The 27447-nt window shown below is 36.2% G+C and overlaps 1 protein-coding gene across 3 annotated transcripts in view; it reads left to right on the top strand.

Annotated features, from left to right (window-relative positions):
- LOC149775373 (uncharacterized) overlaps positions 1 to 27447 on the top strand; it is a 222416-nt gene that overhangs the window by 28999 nt on the left and 165970 nt on the right. For all 3 annotated transcript variants that reach the window (XM_089943284.1, XM_089943282.1, XM_089943281.1), the window contains exon 2: positions 14138 to 14330. In XM_089943284.1, coding sequence (XP_089799410.1) covers positions 14138 to 14330 — 193 coding nt within the window. The remainder of the gene's footprint in view (positions 1 to 14137; positions 14331 to 27447) is intronic.

Raw genomic sequence — 27447 nt, 5'->3', positions numbered from 1 at the left:
TAAATCTTTCACCAAATTTCAAACACAAATATATTTATATAAATAGTCTATCTGTTTTAAATGATAGAATTAGTTCATCATATAATCGAGTGAACGATTGACGTCATTGCCTTTTACAGCTTCATAACCTGCGTATTCCCGTCCACTCCAACTTCACTGTGGTGGTTCCTCTAGGTCCTTTCGCTTTTTCCCTTTACCAACCTCCTTACTGTCTCGCATCTTTTCAGCCCTCAAACTTTATGTGGGTAGTTGGATACGTAAGTGTGTAGATACTTGGATAAATAGGTAAGTGGATATGTCCGTGGAGCTATTTCCCGTTTCAAAATAAACAGAAGCAGCCTAAATCTTATGCCAGTTGTCCTACTGGGAACAGATCATTACTCCCCTCTTGTTATGTCAGATATCATTTTATCAGATTCAAACAGACCAAAGGCTGTCTGGTCAAGCTAAGCATGGCAGACCATAAACAAACCTAGTTTCACAAGATTGATGTACTTCCTAATGGCTAATAGCTATGTCATCATTGATTTCCATTAATGTTACACAAGACATAACAGTTCTGTTCTTGTCTCAATTACACAAATGAAATTCATTGCATGGCTTAACTATGTTATTTTCATCAAATACACACATTCAAGTCTTTAGCATATGTGAAATCATCTAAGATTGGTGAATTCACATGGATTCTTGTACCTCATATCAACTAAAGTAATGTATGAAATTCTTAGATTACCTAATTACTATACAAGATGACAATTTCCTAACAATTCGTCAGACTTATATAAAGAAGATCATTGTACGAATTCAGATAGATGGACTCAGTTACACTCATATCAAGAATATTGATGTATGGATTTAAACAAATTCATGCAAATAAAAAACAAATAAATTCAAGCAAATCGTTATATTGGTATCAACGAACTACATGAAATTGATGCAGATACCTTGTGCTTTCAAGCTTTGTTTGCTTCTACCACCAAAATTGTGTCCGTTGACTTTCCAGACATCTGGTCCCTTTGACAAATGTTTTACGAATTTGTTCCAAATTCACTCTCGGAGTCCCTTATATTTTCACTCTTGCAGGAAAAATGCAGACTGACTACCGTTAGATTTTTTCAATGAAGGCAATTTAACCCAAAAGAATTTTTGTGTGGGAACCCTGCCCCTTATTTAGCATAACAATCAGGATTAAATATATATAATATATAACGTGGTGCCAAAATCGAAGGTAACCTTCCCTTTTCTAGTCGTCTAACGTAAACGAAGGCTTAATTAAGAATCACTTCCTCTCCTGACACAGACATTAGAAATCATTGCAGTATAGCAATTTAACAAGCACCTGTCCCCATAAATCTAATTGTTCTCTGGCCCCAAGTTAATGCACTCTTCATAGATGACAGAAATTTGCACCCTTACAGTATCCATCTAGAACATATGCAAATTTCATAAGTGTTCTTATCCCTTAATGTACAGAAAAAAGGGTAGAATACATACTGGTTTTGTGCTGTCCATCCATCCAACAGTCAGGCTTTCTTGTAAGCAAGATAAATGAAAAAAATTTAAGACAGACAAGACAAAATTTGATTTTTGTTTTAGCTCTACTGGTCATAGACAAGAAGAACTTAAGGAATAGTTAAGGTTTGTTGGCCATCAGTCGGTAAAAAATTTTTTATTGCTACTCTTGTTGAACTACTTGGAGGAGTGCATAAGAATATTACACAAACTTTCATCTCATGTTTGAGTTGTACCTAAATGTGCTTCCACTTAAAGACTTCTGATGATGTCTAGTTGGTACTAAGTAGAAATGGTACTAGTCTGATATCAGATATGGCCGCCATGGTATCCATCTTGAAAATCTTGTTATCTTTGCACCTGCAAAACTTAAAGTCATTATCTTCATGGGGTTTTTATGATGCCTTGTTGGTCTTAAACAAAAATGGTGCCAAGTTGAAATCCAAGATATCCCCCACAGCAGTTAATTTGAGAGAACATGGGCAATGGATACATTCAGCTTCCAGTGGGATTGTCTATTCATGTATGATTTCCCACAGTTCTGACTGACAGAAGTTCTACAAAAAGTCTGAGCTTCCACTGCACAGATCATTCTCATAGCTTGACTGCACCAGTGGCCTAAGTGGTTAGAGTGTCTGCCTCGGATGCAAAACGTTGTGGGTTTCGAACCCTGGCTGAGTCATACCAAAGACTTATAAAAATGGTACTTGCAGCTGCTTCACTTGGCACTCATCATTCAGAGGTTAGTGTTAGGACTGGTCGGCCTGGTGTCAGGATAATGTGACTGGGTGGGACATGATGCCACATGTCTTTGACAAGATGCCCCAGTGCTATACAACACTACAAACTACCACACTGCAGACATTGTAGCGATATGACTGAAAAATTGCTTAAACAGTATAAAAAATCCAAAACAAACACACACACCTCATAGCTCCACCATGGCCCCAACAATTGTGGTTCAGTAATCTTCTAGTCCTGTTGATAGATCAGCCCAGGTCTCAGTCTCACTAGAGAAGTCCTGGTGTGCTCTCCTAGACAATAGCCCACATATTCTCCACCTTCTTGCTTGGCCGATCTCAAGCAAGCGATCTACCTGATGATAGTTTGTCGGCCTCAAACAAGTGATCTATCTGATGATAGTTTGTCGGCCTCAAGCAAGCGATCTACCTGATGATAGTTTGTCAGCCTCAAGCAAGCGATCTACCTGACGATAGTTTGTTGGCTGGGTTGGCGGTTGCATCATTCAAGCCAGGAGAGGTTCTGCATTCACATGTTTTTTTTTTAGCCAAGTGGAGGATTTCCTTTGTTTTGTGAATGAGGAAACACATTGATTCTAGCTGGCCCTTCAGTTGCAGATTTTCTTTAGTTACCATTTCTAGAACAAAGATGATCAGTATCAGTTATCAAGGGTGATAGAGCTGCCACTTCCAACTTACATATATTTTCTTGGGGTTCAGCGTTTGGTTAGATTTGCACGTTGCTGATCTCATTAAGTAGTCTAAGCTGCAGAGAGCTATATATTGTACATGACAGATAGAAGGCCTCAGGGTAGATTAGTTCTGTAACAAATTGAATTACCTTCTCTACATGAAGTCTTTATTATTATTATTATTATTAATAATAATATTATTATTATTATTATTATCATCTTTTATTATTATCTCCTATTCTTGCATGCTCAGATCAAATCTTGTATTTTATGGTTTGTGACCAAAACTCCCCTATGAACCATTGAGTGAGGCATCATTTTTTCTCACTTCACACCAAAGATAAGACATGAGATTCTTATATTGTGTGTTGACACTGGCTGCCTCCGGTTTAATAGGTATTAGGAATATATTTTCCTTCCTTTGTTTACTGGGATATTTAGTATTAAAAAAATCAGTTACCTTCACTAGCACAGCTACTTACAGAGATCCACAAACTCAGTTGAATCAGTGCTGCATATGATGATGATAGGCTTTTATACTGAGTTAGGGCTCTGCATTTCTGTCCTACGTCTCTTAACGTAGGATTACCATAATCTTCTGTTTCCTGTACATGTCTTCCTTTAGGGTACTTAAATCTTAAAATGGAATTTTGTTCTGCTCGTTCAGTATCAAAGAAATTTAGATATGTTTATATAGAACCCTGTAGCAGATTTTTAATGTATCATTGTAAAACATTGATGTTATGGCCATCATCAGAAGATGGACATTCTGGACAAATCACACTCTGGAGATTTTTTAACGAGTATTACTCATTCTGGACAAATCACACTCTGGAGATTTTTTAAAGAGTATTACTCATTCTGGACAAATCACACTCTGGAGATTTTTTAAAGAGTATTACTCATTCTGGACAAATCACACTCTGGAGATTTTTTAAAGAGTATTACTCATTCTGGACAAATCACACTCTGGAGATTTTTTAAAGAGTTGCACAGTATTACTCATTATGACTTTTGTGTCGTGTTGCTCAATATAGCGAATTATTCACATCCATTATCTACCCAGTGACATAATAACTAAAAGATAGTTTGCAATATGTGTAAAAAGAACTGTTTTCTACATTTTTTGAACTAACTGACGTAAAACCTCTAATTCTATTTTCCGTGAATCTTTTATAAAGAGTGTTTCAAGGTGGTTGGACCAGGATAATAGATTAACAATACAATATCCAAACGTTCCAGTTACTGTGACATTTACTCTCTAAACATACGATTCTCTGCATGTCTATGTGTATTTTTGAGTTTTAACTTTACGATGTCTATAATGTGGCAGTTTATATTGATGTCTGGCACTGGGATATCATGCTGCAGACATGTAGCATTATGTCCCTTACAGTCACATTATCCTGATACAAGGTTGACCAGTCCTAACACTAACCTCTTAATGCTGAGTACCAAGTGAGGCAGCTACTAGTATCATTTTTATGTCTTTGGTATGACTCATCCAGGATTTGAACCCACAACCTCCTGCATCTTATGCAAAAGCTCTGACAGCTTAGGCGACTGGAGCGATCTGATTCTCTGCATTTGGCTGCTTATTGTGCAGAGCAGATAAGCATTTACTAGCTTTTTTGTAAATTTAAGGCAAGTTTATTAAATTTAATGGAGGTTTACTGCCGCACATCCATTTCATAGCAGACTGTTATAAATTTAAATAATTTAAGTTGCTGTCAACAATCACTAATATAGACACCGAGAAACATAATTTGTTCTATTTGCACTTTTTGTTGAAGTGTTTTTGCACTGTCACTACACTGTAATTATGCATCTTGGTACCCACCAAAATATGATTTTATTCTTTGTCCCAAAACTCATGAACTAAAAATTTCTGTTACCACCCCAACCCTACCTAAAACTGCACCTAATATGGAAATAATTCTTCAGTCATTGATTAGAATGTTGTAACTAACTTTTTTTCATTTACTTCTATTCTTGGCTTCAGGATATTAGGTTAATTCATGCCTCTAAGTCTAATAATAAACTATTTTAGCTCTGTTGTCTTTTTGGGAGCTATGGTAATTCATTTGGTCAGTGTCAGGTTTGTAATACAAGTATTGTAGGTATGATACCTTCCCAGCCAGTCCTGATTTACTGCCTCCTTGTGTCCTTGGGAAATGGACATAGCTCCCATTCCTTGGCATGATATAGTTAAACATGTTTTTGAAAAAGAGTCGTTGAAAACCAACCAACAATGACATCTTGTGGCTATGAAAATGTACTAAGGCTATGTCAAATGAAAAAAAAGGTCATTTTGATACTAAGAGGAAATTATTATAAATTGTTAGTGCCTATTTCCATTGTAATGGTCAGAAGGTAAGTGTTTAGTGTTTCAAACAATGCATCATTTGGAAAGAAAATATTCATGAAAAGTATATTGCTTAAGTATTGCATCACAGCGTAGTAATGAATTTTGTAATCAGTTCTCTTTTGAAGTACAAGTTAATGAAAAGACTTTAAAACGACTGTTTCAGATTACATGTATTTAGGTGGATATTGGTGTTTGCTTTTAGTCATCCAAAAGTAACATGATTATTGATATTTTGCAGTTTATGTTCATCCTTTTGAATACGCTTAATGTGCATGTATTGTGTTATCAAAACCCTCCAAGCCATCAGTATTTTTAATGTTTTGATTCATTTGCTTTTGGAGAAATAAATCCAAGAACATAGGAAACTAATACAAGAATAACAGGAAATACCATCTTTACTTGCTTATAAGATGAGTCCAACTGCAAACTGCACAGACATAAATCTGCCTCTGCATAATCCACCAGCAGATCTGGTTCTATGCAGTTTGTTAGGAGTAATCAATAGAATGAACAACAAAGTCCCATATCTGCAGGCACATTATGCTACAGCGGATCAGGATCTTTCTTTGTTGCAGTTTGACTCAACTTATAAGTGAGTATAGACAGTTTGGGTTTTGGAACTCACAGATACAACATCTGAACAGCTCGATTTGTCACTACCATATTTGAATATATAATTCCTGAAAAGGGCCATTTGGAGTTATTGGTTTCTTTGTGAGCTAAATGATTGTGTATTACCTAATTTTTATGTTTATGACAGGAACTATTCTACCAGTTAAAGTAGTCAGTGTCTTTTATTGAATTGATTGTTGTACAGTACACAAGCAATGTATTTTAGATGAAATTAAATCACAGAAGGACTGTAATATTGTTGCTAGTGTTATGGTTACAACTGTGTGCTATACAGTTGATATCATTATGTCTGATGTGTGTTTAACTACTCTTTAGTATTGGTAGACTTTTTGAGCCAACACCTTGCATTGTTCAGTTAATCAAGGGTTCATGAAACACTTAATTAAGTAGTCGTTATAGTTGAACAAACAAATCAAAGAAGATTACATTAAATACAAGTGTCCCAAAACTTATGAAAAAATATTATTAAAATGTCACAATTAACACTGCATTACACCATTATTTTAAAAAAATAATTAGTGTTCCAACTTTTATGGTGATTATTATAATTTTCCCTTACCCAGAGATTAAAAATCTTTGACATCTTATACTTTTAAATATTTTGCAAAATCACACAATTCCTTGATCAGCAATTGCAGCTGGTCATGTGACATAATGGTTGCCTTGTAATGGTCGCCTGATACAAGGTGACTTGTGTAGCCTGATATGAGTAGACTGGTGTAGATGGGTGGTAATTCAGGTCTCTTGTCCCTGTTTAGTATTGGCATCTACAGTCATATTTCATTTGCCTCGTTCAGATTCCTTTTCCATGTGCTTAAAAAATAAAAATTCTAATAATCAAGAATTATCCAGAGCAAGGGAGAAACCTTTTCAGTTGCAATATTTATAGTGTCCCAGAAACGAATGGTACAGGTGGAAGACTAGCCTCAACCATAATTATTGGGGTTGGATGCAGGAAAGGCTGGGGTATACTTGAGTTTTGTTGTTTGGTCCATTTTGAGGTTGCAGGTAATGCAGGGCTTTACACTGAGTCTGAGCTAGTCATTCAGGTGCATTTTTTTATAGAGTGAAGGAAGTGGCCGAGTTGGAGCTAGTCATTAAGGCGATATCTTGTATTGAAGTGACTGATGTTACCAAGTTGGAATAGTCTCTCAGGTGATGTCATGTGCTGGGTTGACTGATGCTACCATATTAGTGTAGTCATTCTGGTGATGCCATGTTTTGAGTGACAAATATGACCAAGTTGGAGTTTGTCCTTTGGGTGATCTCATGTATTGGAGTGATTGATGTGATAGTGCTGGAGATGTCATTCAGTTGATGTCATGTGTTGGAGTGAATGATGTGATAGTGTTGGAGTATTCATTCAGGTGATGTGATGTGTTGAAGTGATTGATGTGATAGTGTTGGAGTATTAATTCAGGTGATGTGATGTATTGGAGTGATTGATGTGATAGTGTTGGAGTATTCATTCAGGTGATGTGATGTGTTGGAGTGATTGATGTGATAGTGTAGGAGTATTCATTCAGGTGATGTGATGTGTTGGAGTGATTGATGTGATAGTGTTGGAGTATTCATTCAGGTGATGTGATGTGTTGGAGTGATTGATGTGGTAGTGTTGGAGTATTCATTCAGGTGATGTGATGTGTTGGAGTGATTGATGTGATAGTGTTGGAGTATTCATTCAGGTGATGTCATGTGTTGGAGTGGTTGATGTGATAGTGTTGGAATAGACATTCAGGTGATGTGATGTGTTGGAGTGATTGATGTGATAGCGTTGGAATAGTCATTCAGGTGATGTCATGTGTTGTAGTGATTGATGTGATAGTATTGGAGTAGTAATTCAGGTGATGTCATGTGTTGGAGTATTCATTCAGGTGATGTGATGTGTTGGAGTGATTGATGTGATAGTGTTGGAATAGACATTCAGGTGATGTGATGTGTTGGAGTGGTTGATGTGATAGTGTTGGAATAGACATTCAGGTGATGTCATGTATTGAAGTGATTGATGTGATAGTGTTGGAATAGTCATTCAGGTGATGTCCTGTATTGAAGTAATTTATGTGATAGTGTTGGAGTTCAGGTGATGTCATGAGTTGGAGTGATTGATGTGATAGTGTTGCAGTAGTCATTCAGGTGATGTCATGTGTTGGAGTGATTGATGTGATAGTGTTGGAGTAGTTATTCAGATGATGTTATATGTTGGAGTGACTGATGTGACCAAGTTGGAGATTTTGTTGTTGTTGTTGTTATGGCTTTAATGCATTTTGTAGCACATGGTAGGCTATACATGGTGGCCAGTCTATTTGGTGGAGGAAGAACCTGGGAAAACCTCTGGAAGAACCAGTGACTCATGGGAGGCTTTCATACATTCCCAGATTGGCCAAGCCTGAGACTCAAACCCACACAAACAGATGGGTGTGGTAAATGATCCATAATGGCAAGTGCCTTAGACCACTCAGCCTCCTGGGGACCCTAAATTGGAGCTAGTCATTCAGATGATGCCCAGTATTGGAGTGATAGATCTGAATAAGTTTAAACTAGTCATTCAGTTGGTGTTGTGTATAGTAGTGATAAATTTAATTAAGTTTAAACTAGTCATTCAGTTGGTGTTGCGTATAGTAGTGATAAATTTAATTAAGTTTAAACTAGTCATTCAGTTGGTGTTGTGTACTGGAGTGACAGATGTAACTAAGTTTAAACTAGTCATTCATGTGGTGTTGTGTATAGTAGTGATACATTTAATTAAGTCTAAACTAGTCATTCAGTTGGTGTTGTGTACTGGAGTGACAGATGTAACTAAGTTTAAACTAGTCATTCAGTTGGTGTTGTGTATAGTAGTGATAAATTTAATTAAGTTTAAACTAGTCATTCAGTTGGTGTTGTGTACTGGAGTGACAGATGTAACTAAGTTTAAACTAGTCATTCATGTGGTGTTGTGTATAGTAGTGATACATTTAATTAAGTCTAAACTAGTCATTCAGCTGGTGTTGTGTATTGGAGTGACAGATGTAACTAAGTTTAAATTAGTCATTCAGTTGGTGCTGTGTATAGTAGTGACAAATTTAATTAAGTTTAAACTAGTCATTCAGCTGGTGTTGTGTATTGGAGTTACAGATGTAACAGTTTAAACTAGTCATTCAGTTGGTGTTGTGTATAGTAGTGATAAATTTAATTAAGTCTAAACTAGTCATTCAGTTGGTGTTGTGTATTGGAGTGACAGATGTAACTAAGTTTAAACTAGTCATTCAGTTGGTGTTGTGTATAGTAGTGATAAATTTAATTAAGTTTAAACAAGTCATTGAGCTGGTGTTGTGTATTGGAGTGACTGATGTAACAGCTTAAACTAGTCATTCAGTTGGTGTTGTGTATAGTAGTGATAAATTTAATTAAGTTTAAACTAGTCATTCAGCTGGTGTTGTGTATTGGAGTGACAGATGTAACTAAGTTTAAACTAGTCATTCAGTTGGTGTTGTGTATAGTAGTGATAAATTTAATTAAGTTTAAACTAGTCATTCAGCTGGTGTTGTGTATTGGAGTTACAGATGTAACAGTTTAAACTAGTCATTCATTTGGTGTTGTGTATAGTAGTGATAAATTTAATTAAGTTTAAACTAGTCGTTCAGTTGGTGTTGTGTATAGTAGTGATAAATTTAATTAAGTTTAAACTAGTCATTCAGCTGGTGTTGTGTATTGGAGTGACAGATGTAACTAAGTTTAAACTAGTCATTCAGTTGGTGTTGTGTATAGTAGTGATAAATTTAATTAAGTTTAAACTAGTCATTCAGTTGGTGTTGTGTACTGGAGTGACAGATGTAACTAAGTTTAAACTAGTCATTCAGTTGGTGTTGTGTATAGTAGTGATAAATTTAATTAAGTTTAAACTAGTCATTCAGCTGGTGTTGTGTATTGGAGTGACAGATGTAACTAAGTTTAAATTAGTCATTCAGTTGGTGCTGTGTATAGTAGTGACAAATTTAATTAAGTTTAAACTAGTCATTCAGCTGGTGTTGTGTATTGGAGTTACAGATGTAACAGTTTAAACTAGTCATTCAGTTGGTGTTGTGTATAGTAGTGATAAATTTAATTAAGTTTAAACTAGTCATTCAGTTGGTGTTGTGTATAGTAGTGATAAATTTAATTAAGTTTAAACAAGTCATTGAGCTGGTGTTGTGTATTGGAGTGACTGATGTAACAGCTTAAACTAGTCATTCAGTTGGTGTTGTGTATAGTAGTGATAAATTTAATTAAGTTTAAACTAGTCATTCAGCTGGTGTTGTGTATTGGAGTGACAGATGTAACTAAGTTTAAACTAGTCATTCAGTTGGTGTTGTGTATAGTAGTGATAAATTTAATTAAGTTTAAACTAGTCATTCAGCTGGTGTTGTGTATTGGAGTTACAGATGTAACAGTTTAAACTAGTCATTCATTTGGTGTTGTGTATAGTAGTGATAAATTTAATTAAGTTTAAACTAGTCATTCAGTTGGTGTTGTGTATAGTAGTGACTGATGTAACAGTTTAAACTAGTCATTCAGTTGGTGTTGTGTATAGTAGTGATAAATTTAATTAAGTTTAAACTAGTCATTCAGCTGGTGTTGTGTATTGGAGTGACTGATGTAACAGTTTAAACTAGTCATTCAGTTGGTGTTGTGTATAGTAGTGATAAATTTAATTAAGTTTAAACTAGTCATTCAGCTGGTGTTGTGTATTGGAGTGACAGATGTAACTAAGTTTAAACTAGTCATTCAGTTGGTGTTGTGTATAGTAGTGATAAATTTAATTAAGTTTAAACTAGTCATTCAGTTGGTGTTGTGTATAGTAGTGATAAATTTAATTAAGTTTAAACTAGTCATTCAGTTGGTGTTGTGTATAGTAGTGATAAATTTAATTAAGTTTAAACTAGTCATTCAGTTGGTGTTGTGTATTGGAGTGACTGATGTAACAGTTTAAACTAGTCATTCAGTTGGTGTTGTGTATAGTAGTGATAAATTTAATTAAGTTTAAACTAGTCATTCAGCTGGTGTTGTGTATTGGAGTGACAGATGTAACTAAGTTTAAACTAGTCATTCAGTTGGTGTTGTGTATAGTAGTGATAAATTTAATTAAGTTTAAACTAGTCATTCAGCTGGTGTTGTGTATTGGAGTGAATGATGTAACAGTTTAAACTAGTCATTTAGTTGGTGTTGTGTATAGTAGTGATAAATTTAATTAAGTTTAAACTAGTCATTCAGCTGGTGTTGTGTATTGGAGTGACCGATGTAACTAAGTTTAAACCAGTCATTCAGTTGGTGTTGTGTATAGTAGTGATACATTTAATTAAGTCTAAACTAGTCATTCAGTTGGTGTTGTGTACTGGAGTGACAGATGTAACTAAGTTTAAACTAGTCATTCAGTTGGTGTTGTGTATAGTAGTGATAAATTTAATTAAGTTTAAACTAGTCATTCAGCTGGTGTTGTGTATTGGAGTGACTGATGTAACAGTTTAAACTAGTCATTCAGTTGGTGTTGTGTATAGTAGTGATAAATTTAATTAAGTTTAAACTAGTCATTCAGCTGGTGTTGTGTATTGGAGTGACAGATGTAACTAAGTTTAAACTAGTCATTCAGTTGGTGTTGTGTATAGTAGTGATAAATTTAATTAAGTCTAAACTAGTCATTCAGCTGGTGTTGTGTATTGGAGTGACAGATGTAACTAAGTTTAAACTAGTCATTCAGTTGGTGTTTTAAATTGGAGTGGTAGATGTGACTGAGTTGAAGTTAGTCATTTAGGGGATGTGTAGGAGTAATTCATGTGACTAAATTGAAGCTAGTCGTTCAGTTGGTGTTGTGTATTGGATCAATTGATGTGACTGAGTCTAAAGATGGTATCATGTGTTGGAGTGATAAATATGATTGAGTTTACGCTAATCATTCAGTTAGTGTTGCATATTGGATCAATTGATGTGACTGAATCTAAAGATGGTATCATGTGTTGGAGTGATAAATATGATTGAGTTTTAAGCTAGACATTTAGGTGGTATTGTGTATTGGAGTTATAGATATATTATCAAATGTTTACTGTACTCCATATACATATGGGACTTTTAGAAACAGAACTGATCCTTGGCCCTGTGATAATTTGTATTTTCATTGTGTGGGGTGCTTTAATTCACATGTACTTAACTAATTTATGCAATTTTTTAAATTTCCTTATGCCCTCTGCTGTCTGGGGAAAAGAGCTGAAAAGCATGCTTAGCATGAGAAATATTGGGTCTTTGTACTAGTCATGTTTGCTGAGTCAAAGCATTTTCATCATTCTTGTGCAATAATAAATTCAACATTTGGCATGAAAAGGGTATATTCCAATTTGAAGATGACATCAGGTTCTCATTTGTTTTCAGTTTTTCTTTGGTTTGTCCTGTATATTTTCATGAGTGATAGAAATCTGCTTGATATATTGGTAACATGTTAAAGAAATCTTTGTCCGATTATAAAGCTAGCTTTGCACTTTGAAAATTTATTAGGCAAACTTCTAGGAGTTCCCATAGGAGAAGTACAGCATTTACCTACATAAGACATTATGTATTGAAAATATGCCACGGTAATAATGAGTGTGTGTGGAGAATATATGCGAGGTTTGTTGTGGTCCTTTAATCAAACTAATGTTCAGCCACAATTCTTTGTAACAATATGGTGGAAACTTTATTAAAAATGTTTGACACATGTATACACACACACACACAACTGTATCCACACAGCCCATTTCTCTCGATCCATTCTGGTGTTATTTAGACACACACCATGTTCATGGGAGACAAATCTGACAAGAGTCCTTGAGTCTAACAGCAGATTTGCTAAGTCTCCAAGTTTTTGAAAGAGATATGTTATTTCCAGGACAATCACCAGGTAAATTGATTTAGGTCATAGGGAAAAGGCATATAAATTGCTGCATTTGAAGATCCAGATAAATAAAATCTTATTACCATATTGAAACATTTCCCTAGACATCTTACTAAAGAATATACAGTCGAACCTGCCTTGAAAGACTCCCCTTTGCCAAAAAAATAAATGGGCTCAAGACAAATGGTCTGTCATATCAAGTCATAAAATACATATAATCAATACATTGGTGTATGGAAAGTCTGTTTTATTGAGATATCTCACTCAGCAGTGGTCCCTGAAGACAGGTTTAATGTATGTTTGTGTATGTGTGTGTGTGTATGTATGTATATATATATGTCCGTGTGTATGTATGTATGTATATATGTATATATATATATATATATATATATATATATATATATATATATATATATATATATATATATATATATATATATATATATATATATATATATATAATCACATTTATTGCTTTGCATGTTAATTGCCATCTGGCATCATGTAAAAGTCAGTAAAGTGTTCTTATTTTGTAGCATTCAGGTTTGACAACCAAGTTGAAATAATCATAGCATTAATTTTGGTCAGGTTTTTCTGTATTTTCATAAATCTCAAACCTTGGGAATGAAAGCTAGCCTGCTTGACTGATAGAATTAGTAAGAATGGCCTTTCAGCGCCATGTACTCTCATGCTCCAAGGTCAGGGTCATTGTAACTCTTGGTGAAGTTTTGGGGTTCATATTTTTCTTGATGAGAATAAGTTTATAAACTTTAAAGGAAAGAAAGGATGACTTTCATACATGGACCATGAATCAGTTTCATCTTTCTTCTGCACACATCACACCCCTACCACTCAGACTTCATTATAATTGTGATAAAAGGTTATCATATATGGTCATAGGTAGAAAGCCCTTGAAGAGGTAGCTATCATACTTGGAATTTAAAATTAGGTAATGTTCTGCCCTTTTATGTTCAGGCACCCCTACCCTCCATGTGACCAAAAGCAAAGTCAGGGATGTTTTTAAATCTCTGATAAGTTTTTGGTTCAGGTTTTGCTGTATATTCCTAGGGCCCAGACCCTGGGTATGATAGGTGTTATACTAGGGCTATTGAATAGCTATGCAGCCCAATCTTCATGTCCCACATGCAAGATCAAGATCATTTGAAAATATTAAGGTTTCTATATGGTTATAAGTGTATGGGGTGCGGTTGGGTGGGTGGGACATATACTTTCACAAAATTTCTTGTTCCTTGTGTTCATGTAACAGAGTAAATGTTTGGACAAGAATACATGATGTTTCTTCTCATGTTTACAGAGGACCAGGCAGTTCTCCTCATGATGCCGGAGCATCCCCCTACAAGAGACCCCGGCCACAGAGTCCCTCTACTACTATTCAGCGTCCTGGCACCTATGTCTACTCAACCCAGGATCCACGTTACTCAGGAATGCATGCATCCCAATCATCTACAGTCCCTACCAGCTACTCCCTCTACACTCAGCATTACCCGGTATGACATTTTGGCAGCTTCTGTACTATATTTTCCCGTCATAATGGGCCTGCTATGTTTTTGTCAAAAGTATCAGTAGTATTAGGGACTGAAAGGCTATAAGTGTGTTTCCATTTTCACTTTAATTGATATATTGATGCATCTTTACTTTTTCCATATTGATACCCCTATTAATCAACAAGGTGAAGAATAAAAAGCAAAACGATATCTGCCATGTACAAGTTTAATTTTCAGCAGTTGTGAATAATTTTTTGTCATTTTACCTTATATTCTTCAAGCAGAGCTATCATCTGAGACAGTTGTCACAGGCATATGCACTCATTTCTGTCATTAAAAAAAATTGACAACACCCACTACCTTCTACAGAATTATAAAAGGAGACTAACTCCTGTGGTTTGAATACCCCCCCCCCCCTTTCCATGCTTCTCACAAAGCGACTATTAAATGATCTGTAAGACAAACATAAGGAACAAGTTTGGAATTTCTTCATTGGCAATGTTAAATGTAATTAGCAACTGATTGTGCTGACAGGATTAAAAAATTTGCACAGAATTGTCAAGAAGGCAGATTCCAAACTGATTGTGATTAATTTGTAGAAGGTGTGGGGGTGTTGCCAAAAAGTTCCTTTTTCATTGACTGAAATGAGTGCTTGTAGCTGTTTGCAGTTGTTTTGCATTTGCGTTAGGTACAGTATAATGAATTTGATTGTTAGTCATCTCTGCTTGTACACTCAGACTTGTTCCATAGAAGATTTTCCTTGCTTGAGGACATTGTACTATTTGTACACAAGACCATAATGCCTTCCAAATTTAAGAAAAGACACAACTCAGATGTTTTTAATGCATTCATACAGTACAAAACAACGGGCATTGTGGCCAAGAGGATTGCTGTATCTGATCAAATGGAGCAGCCAGAAATGCCTTAAAAAGTTGAATTAAACACCACTGACACCTAAAAGGTAGCCTGTTTAGAAGTATTTTTTATTATCCTGTCAGGGATGAGAATGGCATATGAACAGGTCATAAGTATGTGTCTGTAATCTGTATTCTCCAAATACAACCAAGATGTCATCACATAAAAAATGGCTCCACCCTACCACCAAAAGACCTCTGAAAGATGAAAAGACCATCAAGTTCGTATGTGTGTATTTTGAATCATGTCAATAAATGGCACAGGTGTGTTGCTTCACCTGTTTCACACATTTTTTTAGGATAGTTGGTAAGTCAGAATAAAATTGTATAACTCATTTTGTCCCTCTCCATTTACTGAATCTAAACCATCAGTGCATGACCTAATTTTATTCTTTGAAGAAAAGACCTCAGGATTACTCATCAGTGCAGCATTATACAATAGTTAGATGTGCACTCTTTGTATAATACCTAAATGACTTGTGTTTGATACAATTTGCTGTACTTTAGAAGATGACCATGCTTAGTGAAAGCAAGCAATTCCTGAATCATGCTTTCAGTTCCAGGTGCTCTAGGTGCTTAAACATATTTGGAGAAAAGTAAGTCTTAACGATCGTGATGTCTAATACAGTTTTAGTGAAATCCACTAGTGACCACAGTATAAAAAAGATCAGAACCACAGCATAAAAAATATGAGAATTGTTTTTAAATAGCATTGTTTTTAAATAGCAGTAATGCAGTATTTGCTACTATTGCATTGCTTTCTTTCCTGGGATGTCAGGTCCCCAGACCAAGCTAGATATTCCCTATATTTCCTCTCCATTTAGTAATTTGAGGTCCAGAATTGAAAAGGACATGATCCTAGTCTGATTTCTCAGTCATAGCTAACATATATCTTTCTCTTTTATTTTGATTAAAACCATCAGGCATACGAGTGGGAAGGGAGATTGGAATTTTGGCATCAGTAGCAATATTAAGTACATGTAGTCATCATTACCCCTCTGCCCTGTACCAAGGAAACCCCACTTCATTTGAATCGCAAAAGTAAATTACATGTTTGTATTGCATTGCTTCTTTTTTTTGGAACTATCATATGAGTTTACATGTCAGGATGCTCAATGAGTTTTGCCTTCATTGCTGTCTTTTACTGTTGTTTTGGCCAATCATATTGTCTTTTACTGTTGTTTTGGCCATTCATATCCTTTCTTATTTGAGGCTTTTCTCCCCAGTCCTTGCATCATTCCTTTTGGATGAAATTAAAGGGATTTTGCACTTTGCCCAGCAAAGAGGTGCTTCTGTTAATAGTTCTACCTTCTTAGTACCGATGTCACTGTAAAAGTATTACCTACCCTTTTTTTGGTTCCCATTTCTCTTTCAGTACATAATGTATGTCACAAGGTGTCGATAAATGAAAGAAGGCCACTGTGGACACTCAACCCAACTGTCTATTGTGTACATAAGGTGCTCACATGGATGGATGTCTTGTTCGTTGCATGTGGACGGATGCATTGTGTGGCCTGTTAGAAAGTCACTGCTCTTACTGAGAGAGGAAGAAATGTACCTCATGCTTCTCTGCATCTCAGGATGACCCCAACCATTCCCAGGATGAGTTTAGATCACCTTTGGTCTCAAGGAAGTCTGCATTCCAAGAGGTGTGGGAAGAAGTAATTTTGATGGTTCAGAGATAACAAAACGGCTTCGGATTCCTCAAACTTGTTTTCATGTCATCATTACCTGTTTGGGATTGATTTTTGGTCCCTCCTAACAGAGAATGGAGAAGAATGTACATGAGAGCAAATTGCACCTTCGTGGCAATGATAAGCCCTTAGGAGGGTGGTGAAATACTGTTACTGATATAAGAGCGAGTTGTGCATTCCTCAAGACAGGGAAGAACAACACTTTTGCTCTTATGGAGGTCTGATGTGGACTTTGGTTCAATGGAAACTGTTTTGTCTGTCGGATCATCTTCACTTGGCAGGTCTTTGACCAGTCACAGGCCACTATCAAACTATGCAGTGCTCTTGGAGCAACCAGACACTGGGTTTTGATCAACAGCCTCGGACTGAGGATGCTAGCATTTTCTGTACCCAGAGGCTTTCTGGTGCCCACTCTAGTTTTGATCTTCTCCACACCAGGTGATGGTATGGGAAACAGTGAAGAGGTTTTTCTATGTCCAAGAGGCCACCAGGCAGCATAAGAGGTGGTCTGCCCACTCTTCTATGCTTCAACCACTGGTTTCCACCTTTAGTTATTTCATTTATTCTCCAGCTTGGCACTTTAATCCTTGGAAGTCTAAAGGCTTAAACCAGGTGATAGCAAAATCTCATCCTGATTTGTGTCTGCTTCCTTTTGCTTGAAGCAGGAATTGTTGTCTCAAGCAGCTCTTCATTGATTGCTGGAGGCTGTGGCCAAAACTGAGGCATGCACTGTTGGCAGAGCTTCTACTTAAACAGCCACACAAGCATCACCACTTTAAAACTTCCTTCAGCCCATACTTCACTAGATGAGGCAGTCTTAGAGGACAAGAGAAGAAGTCTACAGACTCCTCCCTCTTTTCTAAGGAAGGAGGCTGTTGGTTCTAGGTAGTTGCACCTTCTGCACTGTCTTCCTCATCTCAGTATCCCATTAGGTTCTCAATTGGCTCTTTTTTCAGATGCTTGGTTGATCATCATAGACAATTCATGGGTATTTTCTACTTATATGATTATTACTGGGTTCATTTCTGGGAACCTCCTCCCCTTAAATAGACCTCCATCTCTTTCACCATTCCAGACTGGTTCATCTAAGCGAAGATGTGCATACTTTTCCACATAAGGCAAACATTTAACGAAAGTCTTGTTTCTATTCTCAGATCTTTTTGGTATTGAAAAAAAGGCAGAAAGTTTTTACCCATTATTAGTCTTCTTGCCTTTAAAAAGTTTGTTAGGGAGGAATGCTTTAAGGCCCAATGACCATGCAGTCTCCATAGATCTGCAGGATGTGTACATTCACATTCCTATCTTCCCATGTCACTGGAAATACCTCCAGTTTTGTCTCTGCCAAGAGGTATTTCATTTTTAGCCTTGCCCTGACCAAAAGTCTTTGTGACATTGATAATGGTAATAGCAGCTGACTATGGGACCTCATCCACTTGTTACAAGTCTGTGCTCTTAAAATAAGTAACAGAAACGAGTGAAAGACAACAAGCTTTGTAGAATTTAACAAACAATTTATTTCCCTTGAATTTGTGAGAAAAGAGAACTTATGGTATTGCGAATTAAATCGCAAAATAATCCAAGAATTACAGACACAAGTCCTAGTAATTGAAAGTCCTGAATATAATTCAGTAAAAGTCCAGAATAAATCCAAAAACTGAAGGTGATGATGTGTCTGTGGTAGCTTATAAAATGTTGATGTGTCAACAGTCTTTTGTTGATTTACAGTAATATAATTCCAGGTTTGAATTCACTATAAATTCCAGTGAATGTCTCTATCCATGAATGTTATCAGAGCACTTTTGTATTTCCAGAGAAAATAATCACTTGAATTCAGTAATTGGAAGAAATAAAATTCATCCCAACTGGACACAATATAATACAACTTGAAAGTGCTAAATATTAAAGCACGTATAATAAAACCCTCTCAGTTACAATATATATAGTTCTTTACTTGACCACAGGTCACAATTAGCATTTTCTGAAGAAAAAAACATTACCTTATGGAAATAACCTTCTGGAATGATCTGATGTTTACAGAACAGTAATCTTGATTATGTATAATTCATTTAGGAAATTCCAAAACTTTGACCCAAATAAACATATTTACTTCTATTATTAATAATGCTGATTTTAAACCCATATAGAGAATAATTTATCTATGTATTTGTTGTTTACAATGAATAAAATAAAAAATTAAATTTTGGTCAAGCAGAAATGAACTCAGTTTTTGACAAGGTCAGGTCCAACATACAATATTACATTACAATAGAATGTAATGGAATAAAATAAAATAAAACAAACAAAGCAAATTAAATATGCATAACACACTAGTGTATCAATGACTGGGTGGTGCACAGAGTCCTCAGAGATACTTTCCTGAAGGATCTATCCCCCTGTTGGTTGATGGGGACTCATCTGAGTCTAATCCCCAGTCTAGAGAGGTTGGATCTTTGTGTACACGGAGATCAAGTTCCTCCCCAGTCAAGGGATGGTTCACAATCCACTAAACAGGACCTCTCATATTCTGTGATAGGACCTCTTATATTCTGCCACTCATAGTGGGTCTCATGGCCAAGACTTTGTGGTTGACTTGTCTTTTCTTCTCATTTCTGGGAACTCTAAATGCACCCTCCAGTTCCTGCTTGCAGCAAATTGGAGAATGCACAAGGACCTGCAATCACCTAGATCAGGATATTTTCTTGATCAGAGTTGGAATTCAGTGCCCCACCCCCCACTACTTTCTGTAAACAGACACATCAAATTTGGGATGGGGTGCTCACCTGGAATCAGAGGGGGGGGGGTATTTCTTAAGAGGCTGTGGTATGTGGAAGAAATATCCCATCACATAAACAACCAAGAAATGTAAGTAGTGTTCTTAGCCCTACAAGGGTGTTTTAACCTCATAAGGTGTCATAGCTACGATGTCATAGCCTCAACTTGATTTGTTATGGTTGAGGCTACGAACTGATCCCATATCATGTAATGGAGCAAAATAAATTATCACTTAAGTCAGAAAAACAAACAGTTTAGAAATCAACTACATAAGTATAATCGTGTTGTGAAAGAAGTATGACTTATTTTGAATTTATTAAGCCCTTACACGATAAAATAAATTGGCATGGTTACTCTAACCTTATCCTGTCCACCATGACAGATAACGCGAGATTCTCGCTGTGACCCCTTTTCTACGTAAGGCTTGACAGACTATATTTTGGATATTCTACTCCATATTATTATCAATCAAGTGCGAATAATCGCTTCTTGGTGGAATTTCAAAGTTGCCGATAAACCGTATTTACTTTTAATGTGCAGAATTTCTAACCCAAACGGCGCCAAATTTTTGCTACAATTTGTTTACATTTCCAAACAAGGCGTCAATGTCCTTATATGGCACACAAACAAACGAGACTGAGAACGGAAGTAATCATTATTTGAAATAATATGGCGGATGATCTAAACGAAAATATTGTCTAAAAAAGGTAAATGATATTTTACAACTATTTCTACAATGATTTTCGATACTTCCGGTATTAAATAAGAGGACTACTCAATTTATTGGATTATATGCAAGGAATATGTTTAAAGTGTTATTATTAGGCTAAAACAGCGCCGGGTGTGAATCACACCCGGCTTGCTCCATTAACATGTATATGCTCATGTTAGTACCCTGTCCACGAGGTACGAGTAAGGGTACTAATATTAGTACTAAAGGTGTCATAGTTTTATGATTGACTTGCACAATACAGTGGTTGTAGTATACTGCAGGCATCAATGAGGTACACATGCCCCTTCTATATTTTGTATATATCTTGAACCTCCATCATTGGGCAATTTCAGAGGAGATCACTCTCAGACTCTGCCATTTTTCCAGACAAAAGGAACATGCAGTTGGACAGTCTGTCCAGACAATGCCATGTTTTCATGGAATGGTTTTTACACCAGTCAAAGGCAGAATCACTTTTTCATCTGTGAGGAAGGCCATAGTAGACATGTTCATTACAAGACTGAAAACAGGCTTCCTCTTTATGTCTCTTCCATACCAGATCAGAGGGCCTAAGTAGTGGAGGCTTTCAGTCTGTAGTAGGATCATCTGTACCCTTTCACAGCCCTGTACCTCACTTATTCTGTATAGGAAACATCAGATTCAGGATACAGTGTTCACCAGGAACCAGAAAGGGTAGTTCTTGGGAGACTAGTCTTGGTAAGAGCAGCCATTCACATCAACTTGGTTGCTATGAGACTGAGCAGCAAGCTCGCTCTTTATGACTTTCCCATATCAGATCAGAGGACCTTTGTGGAGGCTCTCAGTCTGTAGTTGGATTGTCTGTACCCTTATGCATTTATTACCTTTCAGAATAATTTTGCAGGTTCTCCATGAAGTCAGGATCACCATGTCTTGATTTATCCAAATAGCCCCCTTGTGGCCCCAATGATCGTGATTCAGTGATCTATTTGACCTGGTCGTAGACAAGTGTAGAAGATTGCCACTGAGGAGGGACCTGCTGTCACTGCAAAAGGGTCCCTCATGTACAACAATCTGTAGATTCTCCACCATCACACTTAGATCATCTCAGATGATTGATCCATCAAGATCAGTTTTTGAGCAAGGTTGCCACCTACATCGAACAGGGTAGGAGGTAATCCACTTCTGAACTGTACAATACCAAGTGGAGAATATTCTGTAATTGCTACAAAAGGAAACGAATGGGACATAGCTGTCCCTCTTTAATTGCAGTTGCAGACTTTCTCATCCTTTTTGATACTATAAAGTTGCTAGGGGTTCTGCCATTGGTTCAGATTAACATCTTTATGATTTTATAGACCGCTTCAGTAGCCTAAGTGTCCACCTCTGCTACAGGAGGTTGTGGGTATGAACAATGGCCGAGTTATACCAGAAACTCATAAAAAGTGGTGCTCAGCATTAAGAGGTTAATGTTAGAATAAGTCTGCCTGGTGTCAAGATAATGTGAATGGATGTGACATTATCTCACGTCTGCAGCATGATACCTCAGTGCTAGACATAACTATAAACTGTCGCACTGCAGACATCATAGCAATATGACTGAAAAGTTGTCAGAGATACATTAAAAATCCAAATGTCTCTCTCTCTCTCTCACACACACACTTTATAATTTTATCAGATATGTTGATCTTCAGAGACCAGTATCTTGCTCATTAATGCCTGAATGGAACCTTTTTGTGCGGTATTTGGGTGTTCTCAAAACCCCTCTGTGAACCTTTGAGTGAAGATTTCTTCTTTGAGAACCTCTTCCTTAAAACAGTTTTGCTGGTGTCATTAGCATCAGCGAGTAGGAGTGAAATCCGTGCCTTGTGTGTGGAAGGTTCTTTATACCATAGTTCATTGGTAGCTATGATTGAATTTCTTTTCTTTGCAAACCTGGATTTCTGATTAAGGAGCTCTTCTTCCTATTGAAATTCCTGCTAAGGTTTTACTAGGCTTCCTCAGAAAGGAATTAGAATGGTTGGAATTGTCTCGTTCTCCCCTTCAGTGATTTTTCTTGATATTTCAGTAGCCATTATTTCCAGGCAGATGGTCCCCACTACTAAAAGGTTTATCATTTCCTCCTTGAGAGGGGCCTTTTTTTCACGAGAACTAAAGCCTATGATGTTAAGGCTATTGCTGCATCTTGGGCCTACTTAAATACCTCCCATTTGGACGATGTCATACAAGCTACCTGGCAATTTCACTCAACCTTTTGTATCTTTCTACCTTTGATTTTTGGAACACCATTGTTAGGACATTTACCTGTTGGCAACAATTGTGAAAGTACAACATGTTGCCAAGCTGTGTACCAGTTTACCATAGGAAATGCTTTTAAAATAAGGGCAAGTGCATTTTCTTGTACCAGATTTTGTTTTTTGCAAGGGGTGGGGTAAAACTAATTTTAATTATATAATAATACTCACTTGATACTATTGAAAAGATTCCCAGCTTCCTCCCTGTTCTGTTGCCCTTTAGTCTTGATCCAACTCAAAAAGAAAGATATACCCTGTGCTGGCCATGACTTCAGAATCAGGCTGGGATCCCATTCTCTTCAGTTATGGGCGGCCTCAGTTCCAAATTAGGGAAGATAATATTTAGCATGGACTGGGAATTAACATCTTGGAAAAGAAAGTATTGCAATAGTAGTAGTGATTATCATGTAACTTGATTATGTTTTGTCTCATTACCTGTTGACATGAGAATGTTTCTGTTAGAAAATGTTGATGCTTGATTACATTTTGACTCAAACCCTCCTAAACAGTACACACTGTAGTTATCCAACAATATAAATAGGAAATAGTGGGAGATCCATATATAATTCTGTCAGATCCAACTGCATGATGTCACATAATGTTCATTAGATCAGTCTTTGCAGTTTGTTCAGAGTAATTAGTCAATCAAACATCAAAAACCCCAATGCATTTTGTGATCAGGTCCTATGTTGTTTGCAGTTAGACCTGACTTTTGAAAGAGAGAAAAGAAAATATATATATATATATATATATATATATATATATATATATATATATATATATATATAGTAGATTGCATTTAGTTATCACTGAGTCTTAGCAGCAGACGAGTCTTTAGCATGAAAAAGTGTCAACAGTGTAATCTTCCAAACTTGATTATATGTAAAAATGAGTGATACCTGAATTACTTGACGAAATTGGCATCTACCATTTCCAAAGATATTAGATGAATCTAATTGTACCTTCAGCATGTGCATTCAGTTATTCTCATTCCATTTTGAGTGCATTTGTGCTCTCACTGGCCAAAAGCATATACACTACATCCAGTAAAATGCAAGGACGGACCAAGACATTGAGGCCTTGCCATCCATCAGTGAGAATCGTGCATCATGAATCAATCTCTTTCCACACATTTATTCATGTCATCCAGCCTACTATCTACTCGCTTTTGGCACTCTATCATCTACAGAGATATATAATAAAAGAAAGATTGGCAGCCAATTTTCAGGGTGGGTGGATGCCGTTGAAAATATTTTGTTAAATCTAACCTTGCTTAAAAGAATGAAAGCAAATACATTTTGTGAAGAAATAATGGACTCCAACATGAAAAATGTATAGGGTATCTCCATGAGCAAGGTCAGAGTCACATGTATATGTTGGAATAGTAGCTTAGATATCAATTTATGTATTTTGGTCTTTTCTATATATCAAGAATGGTGCAAAGGGAGATGACTGAGTAAAGAAAGTCTGGAACCTCAGAAACCTGAATTATATCCCTTTTCTGTTTACTTAAAACCATGTTCACAACAATTCAACAAAATAAAGAAGAAAAAATTCCATTTTGTTTTTGATTAATGAATGTATAGACTTGTAGTTAAAGAATGACTGCACTGTTTATATCTTTTTTCTAAAACATTTCAGATTTGAATAATAAGGGACTTATCCTTGGCATATAAACACAATCTTCACCAGTGACCTTCGTAATGAAGATACCCTTAAAAATTTTCACTTTGGATTCACAGTTTTCTTCTATAGTAAAAGTCATACAAGTCATGTATACACATTTACTTATCTTAAGTTACATATAAATTGTTGTTTAAAGATAAAATCCTAATTTTCCTTAACCAAAGTCTATTCAGTTGTGATTAATCATTGATTTGCATCTTAACTGTTATCAAGAAAATTCCAGACAAAAATTTATAGATGACTATGCAATTTTTCAATGGGGAACATGTACTAAACTGGGTTAAGAAAAGAGCATGTTGAGTCTAATTGTCCCAATAATATGTCAGTACTAATTTGTTTATCAGCATGCATAACTTTCATTGTGACATCACAGTACATGACATTCAATCCAGATTGTACTGGATCACACCGTTTGTTTGACCTCGTCCAGAAATATCCACATTCTTTGACATTGATCTTGCTGTAAGTACTTTTTGAGGCATGTAAGTAGAGACCTTTCAAAGGAATATGGATGCATAATTATCCAAATAAAGTGAATAACTGTCATTTAATGGTATGTGGAATCAAAGTCTCAAAAATCACACCCTTTACTGAAATAATTAGTGTTGAACACCTACATTACCTGCATGAGTTTTACTATAGATTAATTTAAGTATTGTCCTTACAATCAGCTGCCATGTTAGGTGGATGATTAAGTTGAAATCTTTTAGGCAAGGTATAATATTTTGAAATATTTTGAATGGCATTGAAAACATGCAGAATTTATATTTTGCACCTACAACCATCAAGAAAACTGATGGTCAACCTTTCCTTCATTAACTCTACAAGCCATAGCTAAGAAGAGCTTATGGAATAGTCTGTTGTCTGTTTGTTATCAATTCTCCTCCTAAACTTCTTGGAGGATGAAAATGGTGTTGCTTGCTCATCCAATGTGGACACCACAGAAGCCACTCTAAACATTCTGTTGTTGCTACTCCTCCTCATTAGATGGTCATATCAGCATGAGGATTTCACTAAAAGACTTCTAATGTCTACTTGCCTACATGAAACTTGTGCAGATCTGACACTCAATATGGCCACCATGGCAGCCATCTTGAAAGTCTTGTTGCTACTACTTCTGGCTTGTCATGAATAGACTTCCTATGATGCCCTAAACAAAAATATATGTAATACAGATCTGGGGTCCAAGATGGCCACTTACCTCTATTCCTTCAGAATGGATGGACAAATCAAAATGGGGTTTTCACTAAAAGAAGAATTCTTATACTGTCTGGTTGGACCTAAATAAAAATTGTACTTATCTGAAGTCTAATATGGCCACTGCTGCAGCCATCTTTACAATCTTATTGCAACTCCTTCTGAACAGAAAGTTATATTGACATGAGATTTTCGCCAAAAGACTTTATTATGATGTCCAGTTGGTTTTAAATGAACATGTGCTGATTCGACATCCAGTATAACAATCTTGTTTTTTTGCTGCTGGTCATGAATTTATTAGAGCATAATAATGAAATCTGTTCATTTTGATGTATTCTTATAATGACCACTTGTAAATCTCTTGGTCTTTCTAACTCTGAATTCAGTCACTGTAAATATCAGCACATTTCCCACTCAATGGCTCACTCAGTGGCTATTTGAAGCCTTTGCACTTGCCACCCAGATATTGCATCATGTTATTTTGATGTATTCTTATACAGGCCAGTGCCAAGGATATTTGGCGCCTAGGCGAACATTTCACCCTGCACCCACCTCAGGACCTTGCTTAATATAAACATTCAAAATTGAATACTGCAACACACAAGCTTGGTGACTTCACTATTATGGTGTTAGGTTGAGCCACCGATTTAATACGGGGCGAGTGGGTGGCAGCAGAGCTGGAGTAGGCTATAGCAGTAATGCACAAGATAATGACAAGTTAAATTGCAAGTTCCATGATGCTTTCTTTTCCTTTATTCACTTGTCCTCCAGCAGTTGTGTCCAAAAAATATTCAGGCACTGCATTTTGGCACACACACCCCCAATCTTGGTCCCCTAACCCCCTAGCCAAATGCCTTGTTTGTCTAGTTTTTAAAATGGCCCTGCTCTTATAATGATAACGTGCACATCTGGGGGTCTTTCTTCTACTGAATTCTGTCATTGTTAATATCAGCACAGTTAAAATGATCAATTGATCAACATATTTTCCCACTGGTAAAAGCAGGACTGGCAAGTCTTTTAATTTGCTGCCCAGCTGTTGTGTCATGTTTAACACTATGTGACTTTAGTAATTTATACATCAATATATACATTGTAACAGTGTGATCTACTTAGAGTACTGCAACATTTTATTCCTGGAATTATGTTAAAATTGTCATTGTGAAGTACTTAATTCCTGTGTTACTGAAAAAATGCTCAAAAGAAAAAATTCCTATAATAATTCGCTTCAACCAGATGGAAAGAAAAATATACACCACTCCCTCAATAAGTCGCGCCTGATAACTTGCGAACCCGCTTTATATTGCTCAGTCAGGTGTGGATCCCATTTTTTAAACCCCAACATTCCTTAAAAATTGATTCCTATCTGTTGAGCTTGAAGAAAATCGTGATCAAAATTTGTAATGGAAACTTTGATGTATCGCTCATTTAATCGTCGAAAACTGTAGATAGGACCTGGAAATTGTAATCAACACTATAAATCAAATTTAAAAATAGGTCATACAATTTTTTACATTTTCTTTCCAAACGACATTCCTAGTACACTGCAATTAACGATATGTAAGGAAATTTCAATCAATGAAAATGACACTTATGCCAAGTGAAGGCAGTACTTTAATAAATAAATACAAATTAAATAATTTTTTTATCAATTGAAATTTTTGTTCTAGTTCTATCTTTTAGTGCCTTTTAAGTGTAATCATCATAAATGCAGTGTCTTTTTGTAATTAAAAGTAAAATGCATCAGTCTACAGTAACAGCTATGTCCGCGAGCGTTTCTCTGAGAACCTAATTAAGTACTGACCGTGTTTTGATAAACGACTTGCAAAATTATTTGTTGTATTGTTGCAACTGAATTAAAAGCTGGCCTCCTTT

This window comes from Sinohyriopsis cumingii, chromosome 19 (genome assembly GCF_028554795.1).
Source record: "Sinohyriopsis cumingii isolate HCF-2022 chromosome 19, ASM2855479v2, whole genome shotgun sequence".
NCBI classification, from domain to species: domain Eukaryota; kingdom Metazoa; phylum Mollusca; class Bivalvia; order Unionida; family Unionidae; genus Sinohyriopsis; species Sinohyriopsis cumingii.
The sequence above is the reverse complement of the archived record's forward strand: the minus strand, read 5'-3'. Positions and strand labels throughout refer to the sequence as shown.